The sequence below is a fragment of the Camelus ferus genome, chromosome 16 (genome assembly GCF_009834535.1).
Source record: "Camelus ferus isolate YT-003-E chromosome 16, BCGSAC_Cfer_1.0, whole genome shotgun sequence".
Lineage (NCBI taxonomy): Eukaryota > Metazoa > Chordata > Mammalia > Artiodactyla > Camelidae > Camelus > Camelus ferus.
This window is the reverse complement of record NC_045711.1, coordinates 12,324,675-12,343,748: the sequence shown is the minus strand read 5'-3', so window position 1 is coordinate 12,343,748 and position 19,074 is coordinate 12,324,675. Positions and strand designations below refer to the sequence as shown.

General features: G+C 44.1%; 1 protein-coding gene across 3 annotated transcripts in view; it reads right to left on the bottom strand.

Annotated features, from left to right (window-relative positions):
* The window catches only part of LOC102503454 (leucine-rich repeat-containing protein 37A2-like), a 38,837-nt gene extending 20,707 nt beyond the window's left edge, over nucleotides 1-18,130 (bottom strand). The window contains exons 1-9 of one of the 3 annotated variants that reach the window (XM_032498733.1): nucleotides 17,989-18,130; nucleotides 14,960-15,081; nucleotides 14,308-14,473; nucleotides 13,275-13,373; nucleotides 11,305-11,391; nucleotides 8,835-9,107; nucleotides 8,370-8,455; nucleotides 5,138-7,766; nucleotides 2,750-2,821 (exon numbers count right to left, since the gene is read on the bottom strand). In XM_032498733.1, coding sequence (XP_032354624.1) covers nucleotides 6,286-7,766; nucleotides 8,370-8,424 — 1,536 coding nt within the window. In that variant the 5' untranslated portion in view covers nucleotides 8,425-8,455; nucleotides 8,835-9,107; nucleotides 11,305-11,391; ... (2 more) ...; nucleotides 14,960-15,081; nucleotides 17,989-18,130 and the 3' untranslated portion in view covers nucleotides 2,750-2,821; nucleotides 5,138-6,285. Of the gene's footprint in view, nucleotides 1-2,749; nucleotides 2,822-5,137; nucleotides 7,767-8,270; nucleotides 8,644-8,834; nucleotides 9,108-11,304; nucleotides 11,392-13,274; nucleotides 13,374-14,307; nucleotides 14,474-14,959; nucleotides 15,082-17,988 lie in introns of those variants that run through there. The other 2 variants (XM_032498730.1, XM_032498732.1) reach the window with 2 other exon arrangements.
* Nucleotides 18,131-19,074: the final 944 nt, after the last annotated feature.

Genomic DNA, 19,074 nt, shown 5'->3' with positions numbered 1-19,074 from the left:
TATTTATATATTTATTTTTAATGTATTTTTAACCCCCTGAGAACTGGGCTATTTGGTCTCTTTTGTTCTTGGGCCTGTATCCCTGGCATGTAAAACAGTCCCTGGCACACCATGGATACTCCATAAACATTAGTTGGATGAATTCAGAAAGTGACAGGTTATCAACTATCAGATACTGTTGTTTAAAACAAATTTTCCATTTATTATCTACTTATCAGTATAGCTTTACAGAAATGTCTTTCTTCACCCTTACATTTGTGACTCAATCTTTTGAGACAAAAATCCTTTGAGAACTTCATAAAAGCAATGGCCCTTTTCCCTAGAAAACTGCACTTTCTTGAATACATGCAAAAATGTGCATGCAATTTCCATTTGTGGATCATCCTTTTAGGGCAGAGGTCTGTGAACAGAGTGGACCGAATTCAGAGGCACAAACTTAGAAGGGAAATAAAATTACATCTCCATTTTCACAAACCTATAACTAAAATTAGCAATTCCTTCCATTATGAATGTAGGCAACAAACCACAGATTAGCAGTACAGTTAATTTAGTTCCCAACGGAAGTCACAAGTCACTTCATATCACATTTTTTTTGATTTTTTAAATTAATATTTTTAATTGAAGTATAGTTGACTTACAACGTTATATTAGTTTCAGGTATACAGCATCGTGATTCAACATTTTTACAGCTTATACTCCATTAAAATTATTACAAAAGAATGGTTATAATTCCCTGTGCTATACAATATATCCTAGTTGCTCATCTGTTTTATATGTATCACATATTTGTTACAGATATCTCAAAATATCATTTATTCTCATCACTATCTTGGAGTTATAACAGCTATTAGACTTACCATTATTCTTGTTATTTAATGTTAAGAGAAGCATATTTATTACTATATCACTAATTTTAAAAATATTCTGAAAATGATTTCAATGTAATTGGTTTCCTTTGTTTTTCTATATATATAAATTTATTTTACGTTTAATAACATTATCCTAAGAACATAAGCTTCTGCAGATCGCCAAAGAGATACATGTGGTAGGGGTGGGAGATTAAGAAATCCTGCCCTCGGGAACCACTGACCCTAAATTAGGAGGAACCTCTGCTTATAAAGTATAAAACTCAAGCTGACTTAGAAATCTTCAAACCTTACCAGACTCATATTACAGTGTATCAACTTGGAAACACATGCTTTATAAAAATTATTTTTAATTTCAATTTATTTTTTAATATGTAATATATAGCCACATAGCTCAAAATTCCAAAGGTATACAGTACACAATCCAGTTTCCCCCTTATCTCTGTCCCTCAGTCTACCACTCCCTTTCCCTCCCCAGAGAAAACTAATATTATCTATTTCTTGTGCCAAATGACTTTCATTTTTCTTACAAGCTTGGGAAATAAAATCTCCAAGTCAGATACTATCATGAGAAATATAAACCACATATAGTATTTAAGAAATCTGTAAATTAAAAAAAAAAAAAAAAAAAAAAAAGCCTGGTTCTAGCATTTTTTCCTTATCAGTAACATATCAGATTAAGGGGGCATCTCTTTAAGGGTAGTCATAATCCCTATTGTTAGATTACTATGACTGTTATGTCTTTTATTATTAATTTAAAAGTAATATTTATGATTTGTCTATTCAAGTTGAACAAATAATACAAATTGCCATGAAAAATGCCAGTTAATTGCTTTGAATGTAATTTTTCCCCTAAAATCATTTGTTATCTAACCTGAATTATCTACAAATCAATTTAAAAAAAAGAAAAAACAGAAAAATGGGTAAAGGACAGACAAGTCAGAGATGAAACACAAATGTTCAGCAAACATATAAAGACATTTAAACTCACAAGTTCTCAGAAAAATTCAAATTCACATGGGACCCCTTTTATTCACCCTTCAGATCAGCCAAAAACATGGAGAATATCCAGCAGTGGAAGGGTGTGGGGAAACAAAGGCTGTCAGGGAGGGCTGACTGGAGTGTAAACTGGCACAACTTGTTAGAGGGCAATTAGAAGTTTGTATCTACATAGTCTTCACCCCAACAATTCCATTTCTACGTATCTATTCTACAGAAATACCTGACAGGTTCACAAAAATGCATGTACAAGGATGTTCACTGCAGCAATGTTTCTAACAAGAAAACTGGACGTAATCTAAACACCTTTCAATAGTGGCATTATTAAACTGATGCGTCCATACTATGGAATATTATGCAGGAGTTTAAATGAATGGGGCAACCTTCTATGTACTGGGAAGGAAAGAAATCTAAGACATATCGTGAAGTTAAAGAGTCAAGTTGCAGGATATTATCATTTATGCAAAAAAGGGTAAGAAAGTCACACAACAAACTTATTTTGTTATCTGTAAATATGTATGCAGTCAAATACATGGAAGAATCAGGAAGGACTGTTTTACTAAACTCAAAATTGTGTCGGTGGGGGATTAAGGCACAAGGAGGGTTTTCACTACACCTGTTATTTCATTTTTATATTTTGAGAATATAATCATGTATTACTGGTATAATGAAAAGTAAGTTTAAATTGGTTCTTGCTTATTTGAATGAGGGCCTGCCAAGTTTAATTTTTTTAAATAAACATAGAATTTCAATCAATTGGTTGGTTTGGAATATGAAGTGGGAAATACCTTTTAACACAGCTGTTGACCCCGAAATTCTGGACCAAGAAGAATCTGACAAGGCAGTTAGTGTTTTGTATGCATATTTGGAGAGAATATACTCACAGTTTCTCAGTCAGGTGGTATGGCTTCCATGTATTTTCATCAATGTAAGAAACAGAGTTTCCTTGGAAATCTCTGTGAAGAAACACAGTTCATATTCTTAAATAGGTAGGAAGAGAATGAGCAGAATAAGTGAGAGAATCATGGCAACCTTGTGGGGAATACTCAAATGCAGAAAAGATCAGCTTTCTAATTCCCACAGCTTATCAGCTTACCAGGTGGGCACAATTAATAAAGATATAATGTGAGGCCACTGGCACAAACAGTGAGGCATCTCCTCAGAACCTGAACTTCGTATCTGTCCAGTTTCTTGGATATGTAATGCCAATTATTTTGAATGTAAGTTTTTTTCTCCCCAAATCACTTATGTGTCTAAAATGACTCCAACAAATCAATGATAAAAATGGCAAAAATGTATCATTATCAGCAAATAAAGAAATCTTATGCCAGGTAACACCAAAGCTTTGGCTCAGTGCCCTCTAAATCTCTCCAGGTATTGGAAGGATAAAGGCAGTTAGAAATTAGAGACTAATATGGAAATATCTCTCAGACATACTGCAAAAGGAAAAGCACAGACCACTGACCAAGGAGTAAAGTTATTACCTCATTAGGAGAAAAAATGCAAAGGAAAGAGACTGGAAGGAAGGACACACATCCAAATAGTAACATAGTTATCTTATGGGTGGGAGGGAGGGTGGGGAGAGAATTTCACATTTTATTCTGTATACTTCTATGACATTTTCTTTTAAACAGTGAGAATGTATCCATGAATTAACATGTTAGAAGAAGCGTAAAATGCTGGAGGTTCAGTTTCAACCACTAACTGTGGCTGGCTTTGAATCTTTAGCTTTGTCCTCTTCCCTCAGCAACAACTATTTAGTTCATATGCACATTTTTCAGGGGGATCAGAAATAAGTCAAAACAGATACCTGTCTGCCCAACTGCCTAGGGGACATTTCCACTCAAACAGAAGCCTTCCGGTTGCTTTATGTTCATCAGTAAAACTGAACTCATCTCCCTCAAACTGATTCTCCTTCCCAACTGTATTACCACTTGTTGTACCACCATCATTCTATTCTCATCAACATATTTGACTTTTCTTTCCTGTACACCTCATCCCCCAACTCTAGGCAGTTACCAAATCTTGTCGGTTTTCCCTTTGTCATGCTGTCAGGATTTCCCTTCTACTCCTGTCACAACCACGCTAATTTGCTAATTCAGCCCATTCTCTTTCCTCCTAGATTTTGCTACAGCATTCTATTTGGTCTCTCTGAATCAAACTTCCCTCTCTAGATCACAGTACATATGGAATCTAAAATAAGCTTCTTGCTTTAATCATTTCTCTTTTCCTTGAAAACTTTCAATGGCTCCCCACATCTTATAGCATATTTTTCAAAGCCCCATTTGTGATAGTCAAGGTTTTTTGTAAGTGTATCTTTCATTGCTGCCTAACTCAGTTCTTCACAGCTAGACTGATCTATTAAACCCTGATGATTCCTGCAGCCACATCTTTCCCTAGACTGTACTTCCTATTTTTACTCTAACAAATCACAGCCAGTCTTTTAAGTTCCAGTGGATGTTTTAGCTTATCCATGCAGTTTCCCCTGACCTCCACACCCTAGTGATTCCAGGTTCTGGTTAATTATAGCACCTCTCTGTATCTCTTTTAATACTCAATTACACATCACTTCCCTTTTAAGCCATATTCCCTTTCTTCCCACTGTCATGTTCTGGAAACAATGCCATACCTCTGTGGCTCCCACAGTACTTACCTTTTGGTTGGGCATAAAATGGGAGCTATATACAGAAAACCGGGGGGCAAAGATGAATTCTCAATATAACTGAGGGATCAAATAAAAATAATGGCTAACACTCAGATATATTCTAGACACTGATATAAGAGCTTTAAATGTGTTAACTTATCTAAATCTCACAATAATCCTATGAGATGGTGACTGTGATAATCCCCAATTTCCAGATGAGGAAACTGAGTCACAAAGCTAATAAACGGCAGACCTGGATTCACACCCAGGTAGTCTGACTCCAGAATCTCTACTCTTAACCACTTTGTTGTATTATCACCAATGAGATGGGGAGAGGGACATGTTGCTGTAATGAGGATGGAGCAAAAATGGGAGATGTTAAAAAATTAAATAATGGAGTAAAAAATAGAGAAGGAAAAATAAGGGCAATTATAAGTAGAAGACTGGAGAAGGAATGATAGTAAGAAGGCAATTGAAGATAAGAAATCGCTTCTAAGACAAACAAAAGGTAAAAACAGAAAGTCAGTCAACGTGAGCTGGGGAGACGAGGAAGACCCAGGAAGATCTCGAAGAAAGGCTGCCACGTCAGGCAAGATGCAGAGAACAAAAGAGGAAAAGCAATTCTTACAGGACGGTGAAGATGCCGTTGTAGCTGTTGGGCTCTGGCACAGGCACTCCGTGGAGTCTCTCCTTTGGGCTGAGACCAACGCAGGACAAGGTCTCATTGTTACAGGTACAGAGCTCACATACATTTATGCTTGTGGGAGCACTCTGTTCTGGTTGCTCCTTTTCTGAGGTATATGTTATAGAAGGCACCACTGAAGACTCAGTTGAAGAAGGTGTCTTAGGTGACCCCGGGTGCTGAGTTATGGTAACTTCCTGGTCTACAGTTGGAACTGTGACTTGAGTCAGGTCTGGATGTGCAAGTGCCACCTCAGGAGAAGGAGCTGTAGTCTGCTGCAGGACTGCAGACTGCTGCAGGACTGCTCCAGCCTCTGTAGTGGGTTCTGAAGTTTTGGCTAGTTTCAGGCTTACGTGATGAGGTGTGACGCTGGACGGTGTTGGGTGCTGACCTTGATCCTTACTTGGAATTGTAACTGTCACCTTCTGATGGGGTGGATATTGAACAACAACCTCCTTAGGTGGCTCTGGAGGCTAAGTTGGAGTCTCTTGCTTTGTTGAAGGTTCAACCTCCACACTGGATGCTCCAGTTACAGTAAGTTCCAGGTCCACAGTGTGAACTGTGACTGGAGTCCAATGCTTGAATGGACAAGTGTCACCTCAGGGTGTTTTGGAAGGGGAGATATAGTGTTCAGCCTCCATAATAGGTTCTGAAGTCACGGTAAGCTCCAGATCCAATGGTTTCTCTGTGACACTAGATGACATTAGATGCTCAGTGTGATCCTGATCTGGTGCTGGAACTGTCACCTCCTGATACAGTGAAGGCTGAGGGGGCTCTGGAGGCCAAGGTTAGGGTCCCCTGCATGGTTGGATGAGGCTTAACATCTATATTAGATTCTGGACTTAATGTAAGTTCCAGGTCCAAAGGCTGAACTGTGACCTCAGTCATGGCTGGATGCTGAGCCGGCACCTGCTCTGCCTGTGGAGGTGTCACCTCCATGTACGTTGGATGAGATGTCGTCTGCTGCAGGGCTGCAGAGTGTCCAGCCTCTGTAAGAGGCCCTGGAGTCACGGTAAGCCCCAGGTCCAAAGCTTTATCAGTGACACTGGGCGAGCTGGAATGCTGAGCGTGATTCTGTCCTGGTGTTCCAACTGTCATCTCAACCTCCTTAGGTGGCTCTGGAGGTTGAGACGGGGCTTCCTCCTGGACTGAAGAAAGCCCCACCCCCTCAGGGGGACCTGTAGTCTGAGCTGTGGCCTCTTGTTGTCCTGGGAAGATTCAACCTTCCCAGGGTGCTCCGGAGACGGAGAAAGAGGCTTAGACTGGACTGGAGAAATTTCAGCCTGCTCGGGGGAAACGGGAAAATGAGCAGAGCCCTCCTGCTGCTCTGGAGAACTTTCAGCCTCCTTAGCAGGCTCTGGAGTGATGACAACTGTGAGATCCAGGGGTTTGCCTATGGTACTAGGCATCACTGGATGCTGAGCTTCACCTGGCCCTGCAGGTGAGAACGTCACCTCATTATGTACTGGATGTTGAGCTGTGGCAGCTGTAGAGGTCTCTGGAGGCTGAGTTGGGGGCTCAAGCTGGACTGGAGAAGGTTCACCATTTCCTGAGGGGGCTGGAGGCTGTTCCGGAACCTCCTGCTCGACCAGTAACGGTTCCAACTGCTCAGGGGACCCTGCAGACTGAGATGAGGCCTCCTGTTGGGGCGGAGAAGGTCCAGCTTCACTTGTGGGCCCTGAAGTTATGGTGAGTGCAAGGTCCACAGGTTTAACAGTGACACTGGGCCACTGCAGAGACTGAGCTTGATCCTGGCCTGGAGGAGAAGCTGTTGTCACATGATCTTGAGAATGAGCTGGAGAGGGTTCGGCCTCAGCGGGAGACTGTGGACGCTGAGCTGTGCTTTCCTGCTGGGTTGCGGAAGGCTCTATCTCTGCTGGAGACTGAGCTGGGCTCTCCTGCTGGGTGGCTGGGTTCACCACCTCAGGATGCTCTGTGGGCTGAGCTGGGCTCTCCTGCTGGGTTGAGAAGGGTACAACTTCCCCATTAGGCTCATAAGGCTGAGCCGGTCGTCCCTGTTCACCTGGAGAAGGCTCAGCTTCCTCAGGAGGCTCTGGAGGCTGACCTGTGGCATCCTGCGGGGTTGGAGAAGGTTCTGCCTCCACAGAATATTCAGGAGGCTGAGGCCGGGGCTCCTGCTGGGCTGCGGTAAACTCGCCTTCCTTAGCAGGCTCTGGAGTGACCATAAGTTCCAAATCCACAGGTTTAAGTGTAACACTGGACAGCTTGGAGTGAGCTGGATAGTTACTTCCAGGTCGAGCTGCTGCCTCTTCACTCGCTGGAAACTGAGGTACATTCTCACCAGGGGACCCCGGAACTTGCGCTGGGGCCTCTTGCTGGAGTGGGGCAGAGTCATACTCAGGGCGCTCTGCAGGCTGAGCCTGGGCCTCCTGAGGGAATGGAGGAGGTTCCGCCTCCTCAGGATGCTCTGCAGGCTGAGCCTGGGCCTCCTGCTCAAGTGAAGGTTGCACCTCCTCGGGGCTCTCTGGAGGCTGAGACGCAGCTTCCTCCTGGACTGGAGAAGGTTCCACCTCCTCAGGGCTCTCTGGAGGCTGATAGGGGGCCTCCTGCAGAACTGGAGAAGTTTCAACCACATTAGTGACCTCTGGATTTATAGTAAGTGCCAGATCCACAGGGTTAACACTGACACTGTGCAGGTCTGACTGCTGAGCTTCATTCTCATTGGGACCATGAGGCCTTAATTGTTCAGCTAAAAGCTCCTGAAGCCCTCCCTCCCCCCAAGGGACTGCAGCGCCTACTTCCTCAGGGCCCTCTGAAGGCTGAGACAGAGCCCCCTGCTGAAGTGGAGCTGGTTCTGTCTCTTCAGTGGCCTCTGGACGCTGAGCCTGGGCCTCTGCCTGGGGCGGAAAAGATTCAACCTTCCCAGGGGTCTGTGGATTTTGAGCAGGACCCTCTTGCTGGGGTGGAGACTCAACCTCCTGAGTGGGCTCTGGACGCTGAGCCTGGGCCTCCTGCAGGGATGAGGACATTTCAGCCTCCTCAGGGGGCTCTGGAGGCTGATCTGGGCTTCCCAGAAGATCCAAAGGTAGATCTATATCTACAGCTTTGATCTTATTACCTTTAGGTCGAGACAGAGCTGGGGCCTGATTCTGATCCCAGCCTAGCACTGGAACCTCCTCTGGGAGCTTTTGATGCTGGGTTATCCTGTCATTCTCACCTTGACGTGGAACAGCAACATCTACCTGCAGGCAGCTCTCCATTTGACTCCACATCCGTGTACAGAAGTAAAGTCTCAGCTGACTCCTGTGTGAAAGAATTAAACTCTCCCCTGATTGTGAGTTGGGGGTCTGCTGGACAGAGCCCAGGGACCACCTCAGGGGCCATCCCTGGACCAGCAGCCAGAGTGGTTGCCAAGCAAAGAGCTGCAGCAACCAAAAATACTGGGGAAACATAACACAAAGACGATTCGGGCACAGTGACACAGGCTAGTAGGAAACTGGCCAGGCACACTGAACAGACACCGAAGCGAAATGGCAGCTTGGCTACACGTGCGCCCCTCCCCTGCCTCATGTCCCCACCCTGTAGTGACACCTCCTTTATTAGGTCAGAGTGGAGATGCAACCACAGTCAGGCTTTTTCCCAGGGTCCAAGCCATCTTTCCCCCAGCAAAGGTGACACTTACCTCCTGCCGGGCCCTCTCTCCAACCCCTGCCTGGCCCCCAGCACAACGAAGCAGTATTTGGGCTGCAGACCAGAGTGGGCCCAGACTCCAGCAGCGCAGGGGCAGAGGCGAGGGTGATGCAGAGCTTCCCAAGGAAGTCACAGGAACCAGACTTAGGGAAATTCAAAAGTGCTAGTCCAGTTCTGGCCATCTGAACTCCTCCTCCTCAAAGCTGAAATCTCAGAAACATTCTTCCTCCCCTTGACCATAATGCTTCCAAGAAAAGTAGCTGACCTACAAAACGAGCACCAGTTAGGGCGGCAGGAGGTGAATACACCTTACAGTTAGTTATTCTAAAATATTGCCATGTCCTCTAAACTCTCAGCATCCATGTCTGATTATGAAATTCACCACTCTATTATTAGGGGTTACCACTGAATCAGTGACGACTCCAAAGTTTCTGCAGGAAGGGTTTTGGAGTAGGTGAGCAATTCACTCTGAGAAAGAGTGTTGGAAACCAAGTGAACAGCCCTTTACAGCAGCATGAGGAAGGAAGTAAAGTGGGTGCTAGTTGCAGTATTTCAAGAAAATTATTTAACATGCTGTTTTTTGAGAGGGAAGAGGTAATGAGGTTTTTATTTATTTACATATATTGTTTTTTTTTAATTTTTTTTATTGAAGTATAGTATAGTCAGTTTATAATGTGTCAACTTCTGGTGTACAGCATGATACTTCAGTCATATAGGAACATACATATATTCATTTTTATATTCTTTTTAACCATAAGTTACTAGAAGATACTGAATATAGTTCCCTGTGCTATACAGTATAAACTTGTTTATCTATTTTATATATAGTATTTAGTATCTTCAAATCTTCAACTCCCAATTTATCCCATCTCACCTTGTCTCAGCACAGCCATTAGTCTAGAAAAATTACACTGCCACTTTTCAGAGGTCTACCCTGTGTGGACACATGGAGAAGACACCAAGGACATTAAAGTTGGCGTGTTGGGGGGAGGTATGGCTCCATGGTTAGAGTGTGTACCTAGCACGCACAAGGTCCTGGATTCAATCCCCAGTACCTCCACTGAAAATAAATAAACAGTGGGGAAAGGGGTGGGAAGGGATAAATTGGGAGTTGAAGATACTAAATACTATATATAAAATAGATAAACAAGTTTATACTGTATAGCACAGGGAACTATATTCAGTATCTTCTAGTAACTTATAGTTAAAAAGAATATAAAAATGAATATATGTATGTTCCTATATGACTGAAGTATTATGCTGTACACCAGAAGTTGACACATTATAAACTGACTATACTTCAATAAAAAAATTTAAAAAAAACAGAATATATGTAAGTAAATAAAAACCTCATTACCTCTTCCCTCTCAAAAAACAGCATGTTAAATAATTTTCTTGAAATACTGCAACTAGCACCCACTTTACTTCCTTCACAGCCCTTATAATCATCTCTTTAACTTTAGTCCTTTTTAATTGTCTGGCACACCCTCTGGCCACTAAACTGCATGGAGAAGGCGCTTCATCTTATTCCAGAATGAAGCACATAATGGTTTTTAAATGGAATTGATTCCAACATTGGCCAATGAGGAATGGGTCTGTTGTTATAATCAGCTTTCTGAAAACTTTAGCATCAATACTGAATCCCTTCCTCTTGCATTTCACAAGAAGCTATCCAAACTTGGATATGATTGAAGTGTCCCTGATTTAAACTGAATTAAAAATAATTTGATATAAATTGAATTAAAATAAGTATCTTGTGCAGAAAAAACTTCAAATACTTTTTCAGAATACAACCATCTTTTCTTTCTCAATTTTCTTCCCTTCATAACAAACTTGGCAACGCTGGGTGAGTTACATAATTAGAAATCTAGCTGCAAATTAAGTTCTCAATTACGTGAAACACATTTTTACTCCTTAAAAAAGTCTTACATGCAGTACATTAATATTTTCTTTTAGAAATTACTTTGACAACTTAATCCCTAATTCAGGGTATCCATGTAATTGACTTATAGAAAGGTTTCTCAGCAAAATATTTCACATAAAATACATATGAGATGCTGAGATCTGGGTAACAACATACCTTATTTGAAAGGCATTCACAGTTTTCAAATGCTGCATCATAATCCCACTTAAGGCCATAGTTAACTTGGTTCCTAAATGCCTGGGATTCTGCTTAAGGGGAGTTTTAAAAGACCTGTGTCTTCTCCTGTGTCCACAACTGTAGAAGCACACCAATGGCCCTCAGTCCTGCTCTCCAAATTTCAAGTAAGGGGTCAGAGCCAAGGGTCAGGACTTCAGGAAAAGCCCCAGAAATTCTCTGCCTCAAAAGCAGTTTCAGAGTTTCACATTTCCCTAAGGATGACAGAGCTGAGTGGACAAGTCAAAGTCTTCCAAATCCTGCTGGTTGTTTTGAATTATGGTGACCCTGGCTGTGTGCCCCTCGAGTTTTTATCTCCACATACTTGGATTAAATCCTGTAGTTCCTCTTCAGTTCTAAGCATCTGTGACCTCTTCACAGGGTCTGTGCACTGCAGCCATTTTACTGCTTTCTGAAATAAAGTTAATGAGGATCAAGTCAGAATTTTTCTTGTTCTAAAACTTCCTGTATACAATGGTAGCACCCAAAAATTAGACATTGTTGATTTCTAAAAGCAGAAAATAAGAGCATTTTCCTAGTAGTTCCCTCATCTGACACTTCAGTTTTTATCACAACTATTTGTGAAAACGTATAAGAAGTACCAACTTTACTTGGTTCAAAAAAACTTTATGTTCTTGGAAATAAGAACTGAGAAATGATGACATAGAAAGTAAAAGCTGTCAGAAACAAAAATGTTCAATCATAGTATGATTAAATAGTAAGGCATTAGGTGGGAGTCAAAGTGAGTTCAAACCTGGGATAGACACCATTGGACTGTAATAGATACTTCATAATAGAAAGCAAGGCCAAGCGTCTACTCCTTGGACCCCAAATTCCACCAGAAACAACGAACAAAGCTTTGAGGGGGGGGAGGGAGGGAGGGAGGGAGGGAGGAGAGAGAGAGAGAGAGAGAGAGAGAGAGAGAGAGAGAGAGAGAGAGAGAGAGAGAGAGAGAGAGAGAGGGAGAGGAGAGAGGGAGAGAGAGAAAGCATTTGAACACTACTGGCAGAAACTGGCCCATGTACCTTCTGGACAATATAACTTCCTCAAAGCAAACCAGTCACGAGGCTTTCTGGTCGAAGGACTTGTGAGTATGGCATATAAGGAATACTTTCAGCATATTAGGATCAGGCAAACAACCCAGACATTTAGGTTGTTAATCAAAAGTTGACAGCTGATGGAGATTCTGCCTAATTACCAGGGAAGTCGACCTTCACAGGAAGGCTGAGCTGGGTTGGGAGGCTGAGACCAATCCATGGTCAACTCTTAACAAGCAAATAAGGTCTCTGACATCTTTAGAATTTCTCAGTGTCTCAGTCTGCAGGGCTGTGAAGCAGGGGAACGACTCGGCTCCCGGAATGTACAAACATAAAGTTTCCTTTGGGTGGAAACTGTGACATTCTCACCACTGTATAACTCAATGGAGAACACGATCAACGCCATTTAATAGCATGACCACTTTCAAGGCTCACAAAAACATAGCTAATTATTACAAGAATCATTTTCATACAACACATAAGAAATGAAAACTAAAACTGAACTGATTCCAAAAACACAATCTAGTAAACTCTTCAATAGGGAAACAACAATGGTAATAATAAAAGTCAATATATTTTGTCTGCTTACCATATTCCAGGCACAGTTCTAAGCTTTTTACATTCACCATCTCATTTACTCTTACATGATCCCCCATGAGGTAAGCTGAATTACTAACCATATTTTGTAGGATAAAGACAATGCAGCTTAGAGGTAATAAATACCTTCAAACCTCTCTGGCTAGAAAACCTAAAACTGCTGTTAAAAAAAAATCTAAGAGACAGAGTTAGGACTCGAACACATGTGTTCAAGGCTTATAACAGCTGTACTAACCTGTATAAGCAAGCAATCAAGAAAGAAGAACTGGATCGAACACTTTCCATATGAACTGAGACAAGGCATTCTACATTTGTACCCTGGAGACAATTCTTGCTGTCATTCTTCTCAGAAATGCCACAGAGAACAAATTTAAGACTGCTGCTGTGAAGGAATTTGGTGAATGAAAGAGTGTATCGTGTTTTAGGTGACCATTATTTTTATTCAATTAACTTTTCAAGTATGTTTATTTGCTCCTTAAAACTGAAGCACTTCAAGGACAACCAAGAAAGTCTTAGAGTGGGGAGGGTATAGTTCAAGTGGCAGAGCACATGCTTAGCAAGCACGAGGTCCTGGGTTCAACCCCCATCACCTCCTCTATGAACAAGTAAATAAATGAATAAACCTAATTATCTCCCCCCTTTAAAAAAAAAAAAGTCTTACCTAAAACCACAATCAGCAGTTTCTGGAATGCATCTGTCATAGACTTTTGAATAGCAAGCTTCTGGGTTATCTTCCTTTTCACAAGAAATGATAATGGCCCTAATCCAAGAAAAACAAATGGATTTAAAATGCCTATCTGAATAACTGATTTTTATGTTATACATTTAAAAAGAAAAATGCATCTGTAATTTTTATATCATTATCATAGCAACTAAGGGCAGGTACAACACAAGTGTGTGGTTCAGTGGCTCTGTTGTAGGTATATCCTGGCAGGGCACCTTTTTACTGCCCAGATCGATGCTGGAAGTTCCTGAAGTACTAGACAGGAGATGCAAGCCAAGAATGTGGCACAAATCTCACATCACTCAGATTTCAAATGGACAAGCTGAAACTACACTCCTGCTCTCCCATGCATAAACAGCTGGAATCACACAATGAGACAGGTTTGGTGGTAATGCAGATGATCTGGCCTCTCCCAGAGCATCAGCCACTCAGGTGGATGGTGGAGCCTCCTCCATTCCATTAATTAACAGATCTGCCTCTGACTTAAAACCCTAACCCCAACTGCCATGGTTTCTAAGAGAAAACTCGGTACCAGCTGGAAAAACCCTTCTAGGGATCAACATTTGACTTCATCCACTCAAGTCCTAATACAGAAGGCATAGGACTGAACATTTACACAAGAGTTTAAATCTTTAGATGATGATTTTGTTGGGATAACTGAAGGATACAAGAGATCTGTATTGGGAAGGACTATTTTAGCACAAAACAAATTATTAACCAAAAATGGAAAAAAAAATTTTTCCCTCTTCCTAAGCTTCTTGGCAGGCAGTCAGCTCTAAAATTTTAAAGTTAAAGGTTCTGTCAGGCATTGCCTAAGATAAGAACCTATAATGGCAAGGCAGAAAAACTCTGCCCAGGGCTTTAGTTACTTAGCGAAGGTGATGATGTATCTGAAAAAATGAGTTTCGGAAAGAAAGGAAAAAGGAGAAATCCCACCCCCTCACCACCCACCACACACTGGAAAACAGACCTTCCTCCAGCTTATCCAAGGGTTCCTCGGCCATGCCAGCTCCAGGACTCCTGCACTCATAGGACAGCAACACCACCTCTAAAGCACAGAACTTCAGGCTTTGCTTCTAATGTGGTGCCACAGTATCTTCATTTTCCCTTTCTTCAAGGTCAGAAAGATCCTGAAGCTGGTAGAATTTTGGTGATGAGTTTTTTTGTTTTTTTTTTTCTTTTAACAGAGGTACTGGGGATTGATCCCAGGACCTCATGCATGCTAAGCACATGCTCTACCACTGAGTTACACCCCTACCCAGGACTTTGAATTAAAGGCAAGATTTCAAAATATTTTGTTATTAGAAGAAAAAACTAAACTCCAGCAAGCCCACTTAATAGTAGGTGTCCTGTTGCTTCAAAATCAAGCAAGACTTGCAAATGAATTACTAGATACGGACAACTATTTTCTATTATATACCATACAGATACTGGAGAAAATTAGGAACACCACCACCAAATCATTGAGGTTATCATTAATTCTACGTGGCAGGTCAGTGCTTAGATACTTCAAGCTGGAGGTCTCTCACATCTCCCCACAACCCAGTTCTAGTCTACTCTCTAAAGTCTAGGATTTCAATGTTGAAAGGAGTCTGGTTAGTCAAAGAAAATCTACAGTTTACCTTTATGATTCTTTTTGACCATCCATTGAATCCAAAGTAGTAACTGGCCATTCCTTGGCATCTGGAGATGCTTAGGGGAAGGGCATTAGGTTGAACCCCTTATGTCTGGTCCCCAGATGAACCTAAAGAGGCAAGAGACCTAAAAATAACACAACTTGACAGAGAATTATTTTGGATACACCTGAGATTTATCAATACCAATTTCATAGAGTGGTTGTGAAGATTAAATAGAACCACATTTTAAGCAATGAGTTCATAGTAAGCCCTAAATAAATGTTATTACTTTTAAATCAATACTTTTCTGTATCACTTCCAGGGCCCCTGATTAATCGGAAGGTTTCCCTGACCTCTGCTGGTGAAGGTGATGATGAAAGCAACCAAGGAAGTCCTGCAGAAGCCTCTTACAGGCTTGTGGGTAAGCAAAGGAAGTTAACAGTTTTAGTCATGTCATCCCGTAGCTCCTGCTTGAGAATATGACCTGAAGAGGAGATAAGATGGACCTGCCACTGAAGTAGGACCTGAACCTGTAGCAGCCCCACTCCCCAAGTTACTAAACGCTGTGAGAAGAAGGAACACACATACCTCTATACATTTTATAAACAACTAAAAGAATTAGCATTCTTCTAGCATCATCTGCATTAGCAAGCTTCTTTGAGAGTGCAAATATCTCATGTTAACTCTCTAAATAACTTACACATTACTGTGGATTTCTTACATTGCTAGTTCTTTCTTAAATCTCTATTTCAACTTTAGATAGGATGTAGTATACAAATACATTCATAAAAATTTAAATAATACAAATAAATTCAAAGTGTTATTCTTTTTTTTTTTTCTTTTTCTCATCCAGCCCGCTTGCCCAAAAGATGGGAGGATGTGGTCAACTCCTCCAAAGAAAAGGCACAGACGAAGAGGCAGACAAGAAAATCATTACAAGTCTCTGCCCAGGGAAGGCAACAGTGCCAGGTGTCTCCTTGAGGATATGCACAGGACGGTTCTTCCCTCACCAGGGGACCAGTCCGAGGGGTCCAATCTCCTGCTCCAGGAGCTAGGTGGTAGCACAGCCAGCCTTAGGCTGGGTCCCACCCCTGGCTGGGCTCCTGGGGCTGGCCTAGGCTTCGAGTGGGCTCCCTGGGGAAGTGGAACCAGCAGAGGAGGCCCCTGCTAGGGGAAGACCATGAAGAGAGAACGGAGCCGCCCTAGCTCTGGTCCCTATCATTCCATGCTTCCCCCTGGTCTAGATCAATCTGACCTGGGCTGACCCTCCCTGCCCCACCCCGGCCCACGGCTTCAGAAGGCTGGCCTAGTGGGGCCCCTGTGTGAGGCACTGGCCTCAAGACCCGATTCTGTAAGGTGTTGACAAAAGAAAAAGTAGACATTGAGGCAACAGGAGAGGAACAAAACAGCCAACACTGGAAGGGACTCAAGACACTAGGACAACCCCATCCCCTACCACTGGGGCACTGGAGCCCCAAAAGCCTGCTGGGCCCTCCAAAACCCTAATAGCTTCTAGAGACCTGGGCCCGTCCCTCTCTTCACAAAGACCTTTCTCACCAGGAACTCCTCGTCTTCTGCTGGGTGGGAAAGGGGCCCAGCAAACAATGGGGGAACAATCCTTCCGTCCTGTCCCTTCCTGAACGCCTCCCCAGTGCACTCCCCTCAGGTTTCTGGGTCTCTCCCTCTCTCTCCATAAAGCACACCATAAACATATCACTCTGTTCTGAGCAAACAGCGCCTCGCTCACTTCTCAAGACCTGTCCTTAGTCCCACTACTCAATCACAGCTCCTGTCCCCTTCTCCCTCTCTGTTCCACACCAGCAGGTCTCACCTGCTCCTATTCTAATTCATGCTACGAAGCCAGCTACTCTGCACGCCTCACCTCCAATGGCAACAGACCTTTTCCACCCCACACCTAAACACCACAGCTGTCCCCAGTCACTCCCCACTCTGCACGCCCATCACTCCGCTACACTCCCACCTGCCATCACTAACCAGTTGGCCAAGCGGAGCTCTGTAACTTCCCCCTTTACTCTGCCTCCACCATTCTCTTACTTACACCCCATTACCGTTACTCCGCACTCGGTACCCCAACCCCTTTGACCCCTGCAGTCCCAGGGCCCAGGCGCTACTGACCCAACACGCCGAGGCCACAGGAGGCCGCGCCGCGAGCGGGCAACAGGGGTCCGTGGGTTGAGTACATGGTCCAGCACGGAGTGGGGAGGCCTGACCGGGGCTCGCGCCTCCTCAGCGGCCGCCGCCATTCCGCCCGCCGCCGGCCCGTTGGCAGTCGCCGCTCAGGCCTGGGGGGAGCTGGAGGCCGTTGCCGCATGCCCCACCCCATGCGGGGAGGGTCTCTGCCGGGCGCGCCTGCGCACAGCACCTCCTGCCTCCCGCCGCCGGAGGGGCGCGGGGAGGTCAGAGCGCGCCGGCCCCGCCCCGCCCCCCGGCGCGCGCGGGGGCCGTTACCGGGCGCGCTGCACCCGGGCTATCGGCACCGCCCCCTCCCTCTCCCTCCTCTCGCGCGAAGCCAGGCAGACAGGGCAGGCGTGGCGCGGTGCGCGTGCGGCCCCCTCCCTTCCCCGATTGCTGGCTCGCTCCATCCCCCCCTTGCAGCTCCAGCGGGTAATGGCTCTGGCCCCTGGCGCCGCGCACCGCCTTTCTGGACCTGGCCACGGCTCAGCGCCAAGTCGACCTCTGGCCCGGAGAGGGCATGCAGACCAGCGTGCGTGCGTCCGTGAGGTCCCAGAGAGCTCTGCGCAGAAAGACCGGCGCCTCCCTTCCCTCCGCCAAAGCACTATTCTTTATTGATTTGTTTGTGCATCTTTCCTCATCAGTAGTTTACAAGCTCCTTAAGGGCGAGGGATCACCTGGCAGCACAAGGCTTGGTGGGGGTCACATGGCGGCAGGGGCTCAGGCAGGGGTCACCTTGCGGCGCGAGGCTCGGGCGAGGAGGTGGTCACCTGGCCTGGGACTCCCAGTTATTGGGGCTGGGGCAGCTTTCTCCATCCTTCCCTCCACTCTGGCTAGCTCACCTGCAAGGCCTTGGTTCCGGGTCCGGAGCTCAGCTCCCACACCAGCAAGGTTTTGTTACTTCGGGTGGGAACCACGAAAGGCACCAACTCCGCCATCCCACTAGTAGTCACCACGCAAGCGCCGCTCAGGCACAAGCAGTACTGCGCCTGCGCAAGGAGCGCCCGCGCTTTTTTTTTTTTCTTTTTCTTTTTTTTTTTTTTAAAGGGAGCGTGAGAGGGGCTGGGCCAGCTTGGCGGGGGTGGGGCGAGGGCGGTGCTCTGACCCCTCCTTCGCCCCTCCCACTCTGGGCCGGTCTCCCGCCGCCGGGCAACCTTGAGGTCTTCGGAGTTTAGTGCTTCTATTCAAGTGTATTTTTAGGGTAGAGTCCAAAGGGTGAGTTTACAGAATCAAGTGGTGCGGATGTCTTTAGAGCAGCTGGCTTCATTTTCAAACCCACAGAAGACTGGTGTACTAGATAGTTACCGTTAACTACCCACGGAACTTTAAAAGTTTAAACTTCCCAACTCTGTGGAATGTGACCACTGAAGATGAAATCCTTTGACCTAAGAGTGTTTGCATGAGTTTTAAATATATCAAGGTATAGCTCATTAAAGCTATCAGCTGTTTAACATGAAATCCTTAAAAAGAATTCCCTGACTTTCCTTCGTGATTTGGTAAATTATGTATGTGAGCTGGTGGAGGTCAGATGATGTGAGAAGTTGGGCGGCAAGGTGAGGAGAGAGAAATTTGGAGAAAGTTAGTCCAATTAGGGCACCAACAGCGGAGCTCCTGGTGCCTGAGAAGGGTTGTTCTCAGCATCCTAAAAGTTGGCTATGTTACTGGGGAAACAGAACAGATCCCTTGAGGTTTCCAAAGAATGGTCTTCAGACCCATGATGGGCTGTGATGAAGTTTTTACTAGTTCTCAGCAAAATGGGAAAAGGACAATATAATCAAGGTTTAAATTTTTTCCCACAGAACGAAATCTATTCCTTTGTATTATCCTACAAGTATGACTTACCTTCAATTTGATGCTAAAAATTGTCTTATGAAGAGATACTGATAAAGGATAGTTGTTTTGATTAATACTTAGGCATTAAAATAAAA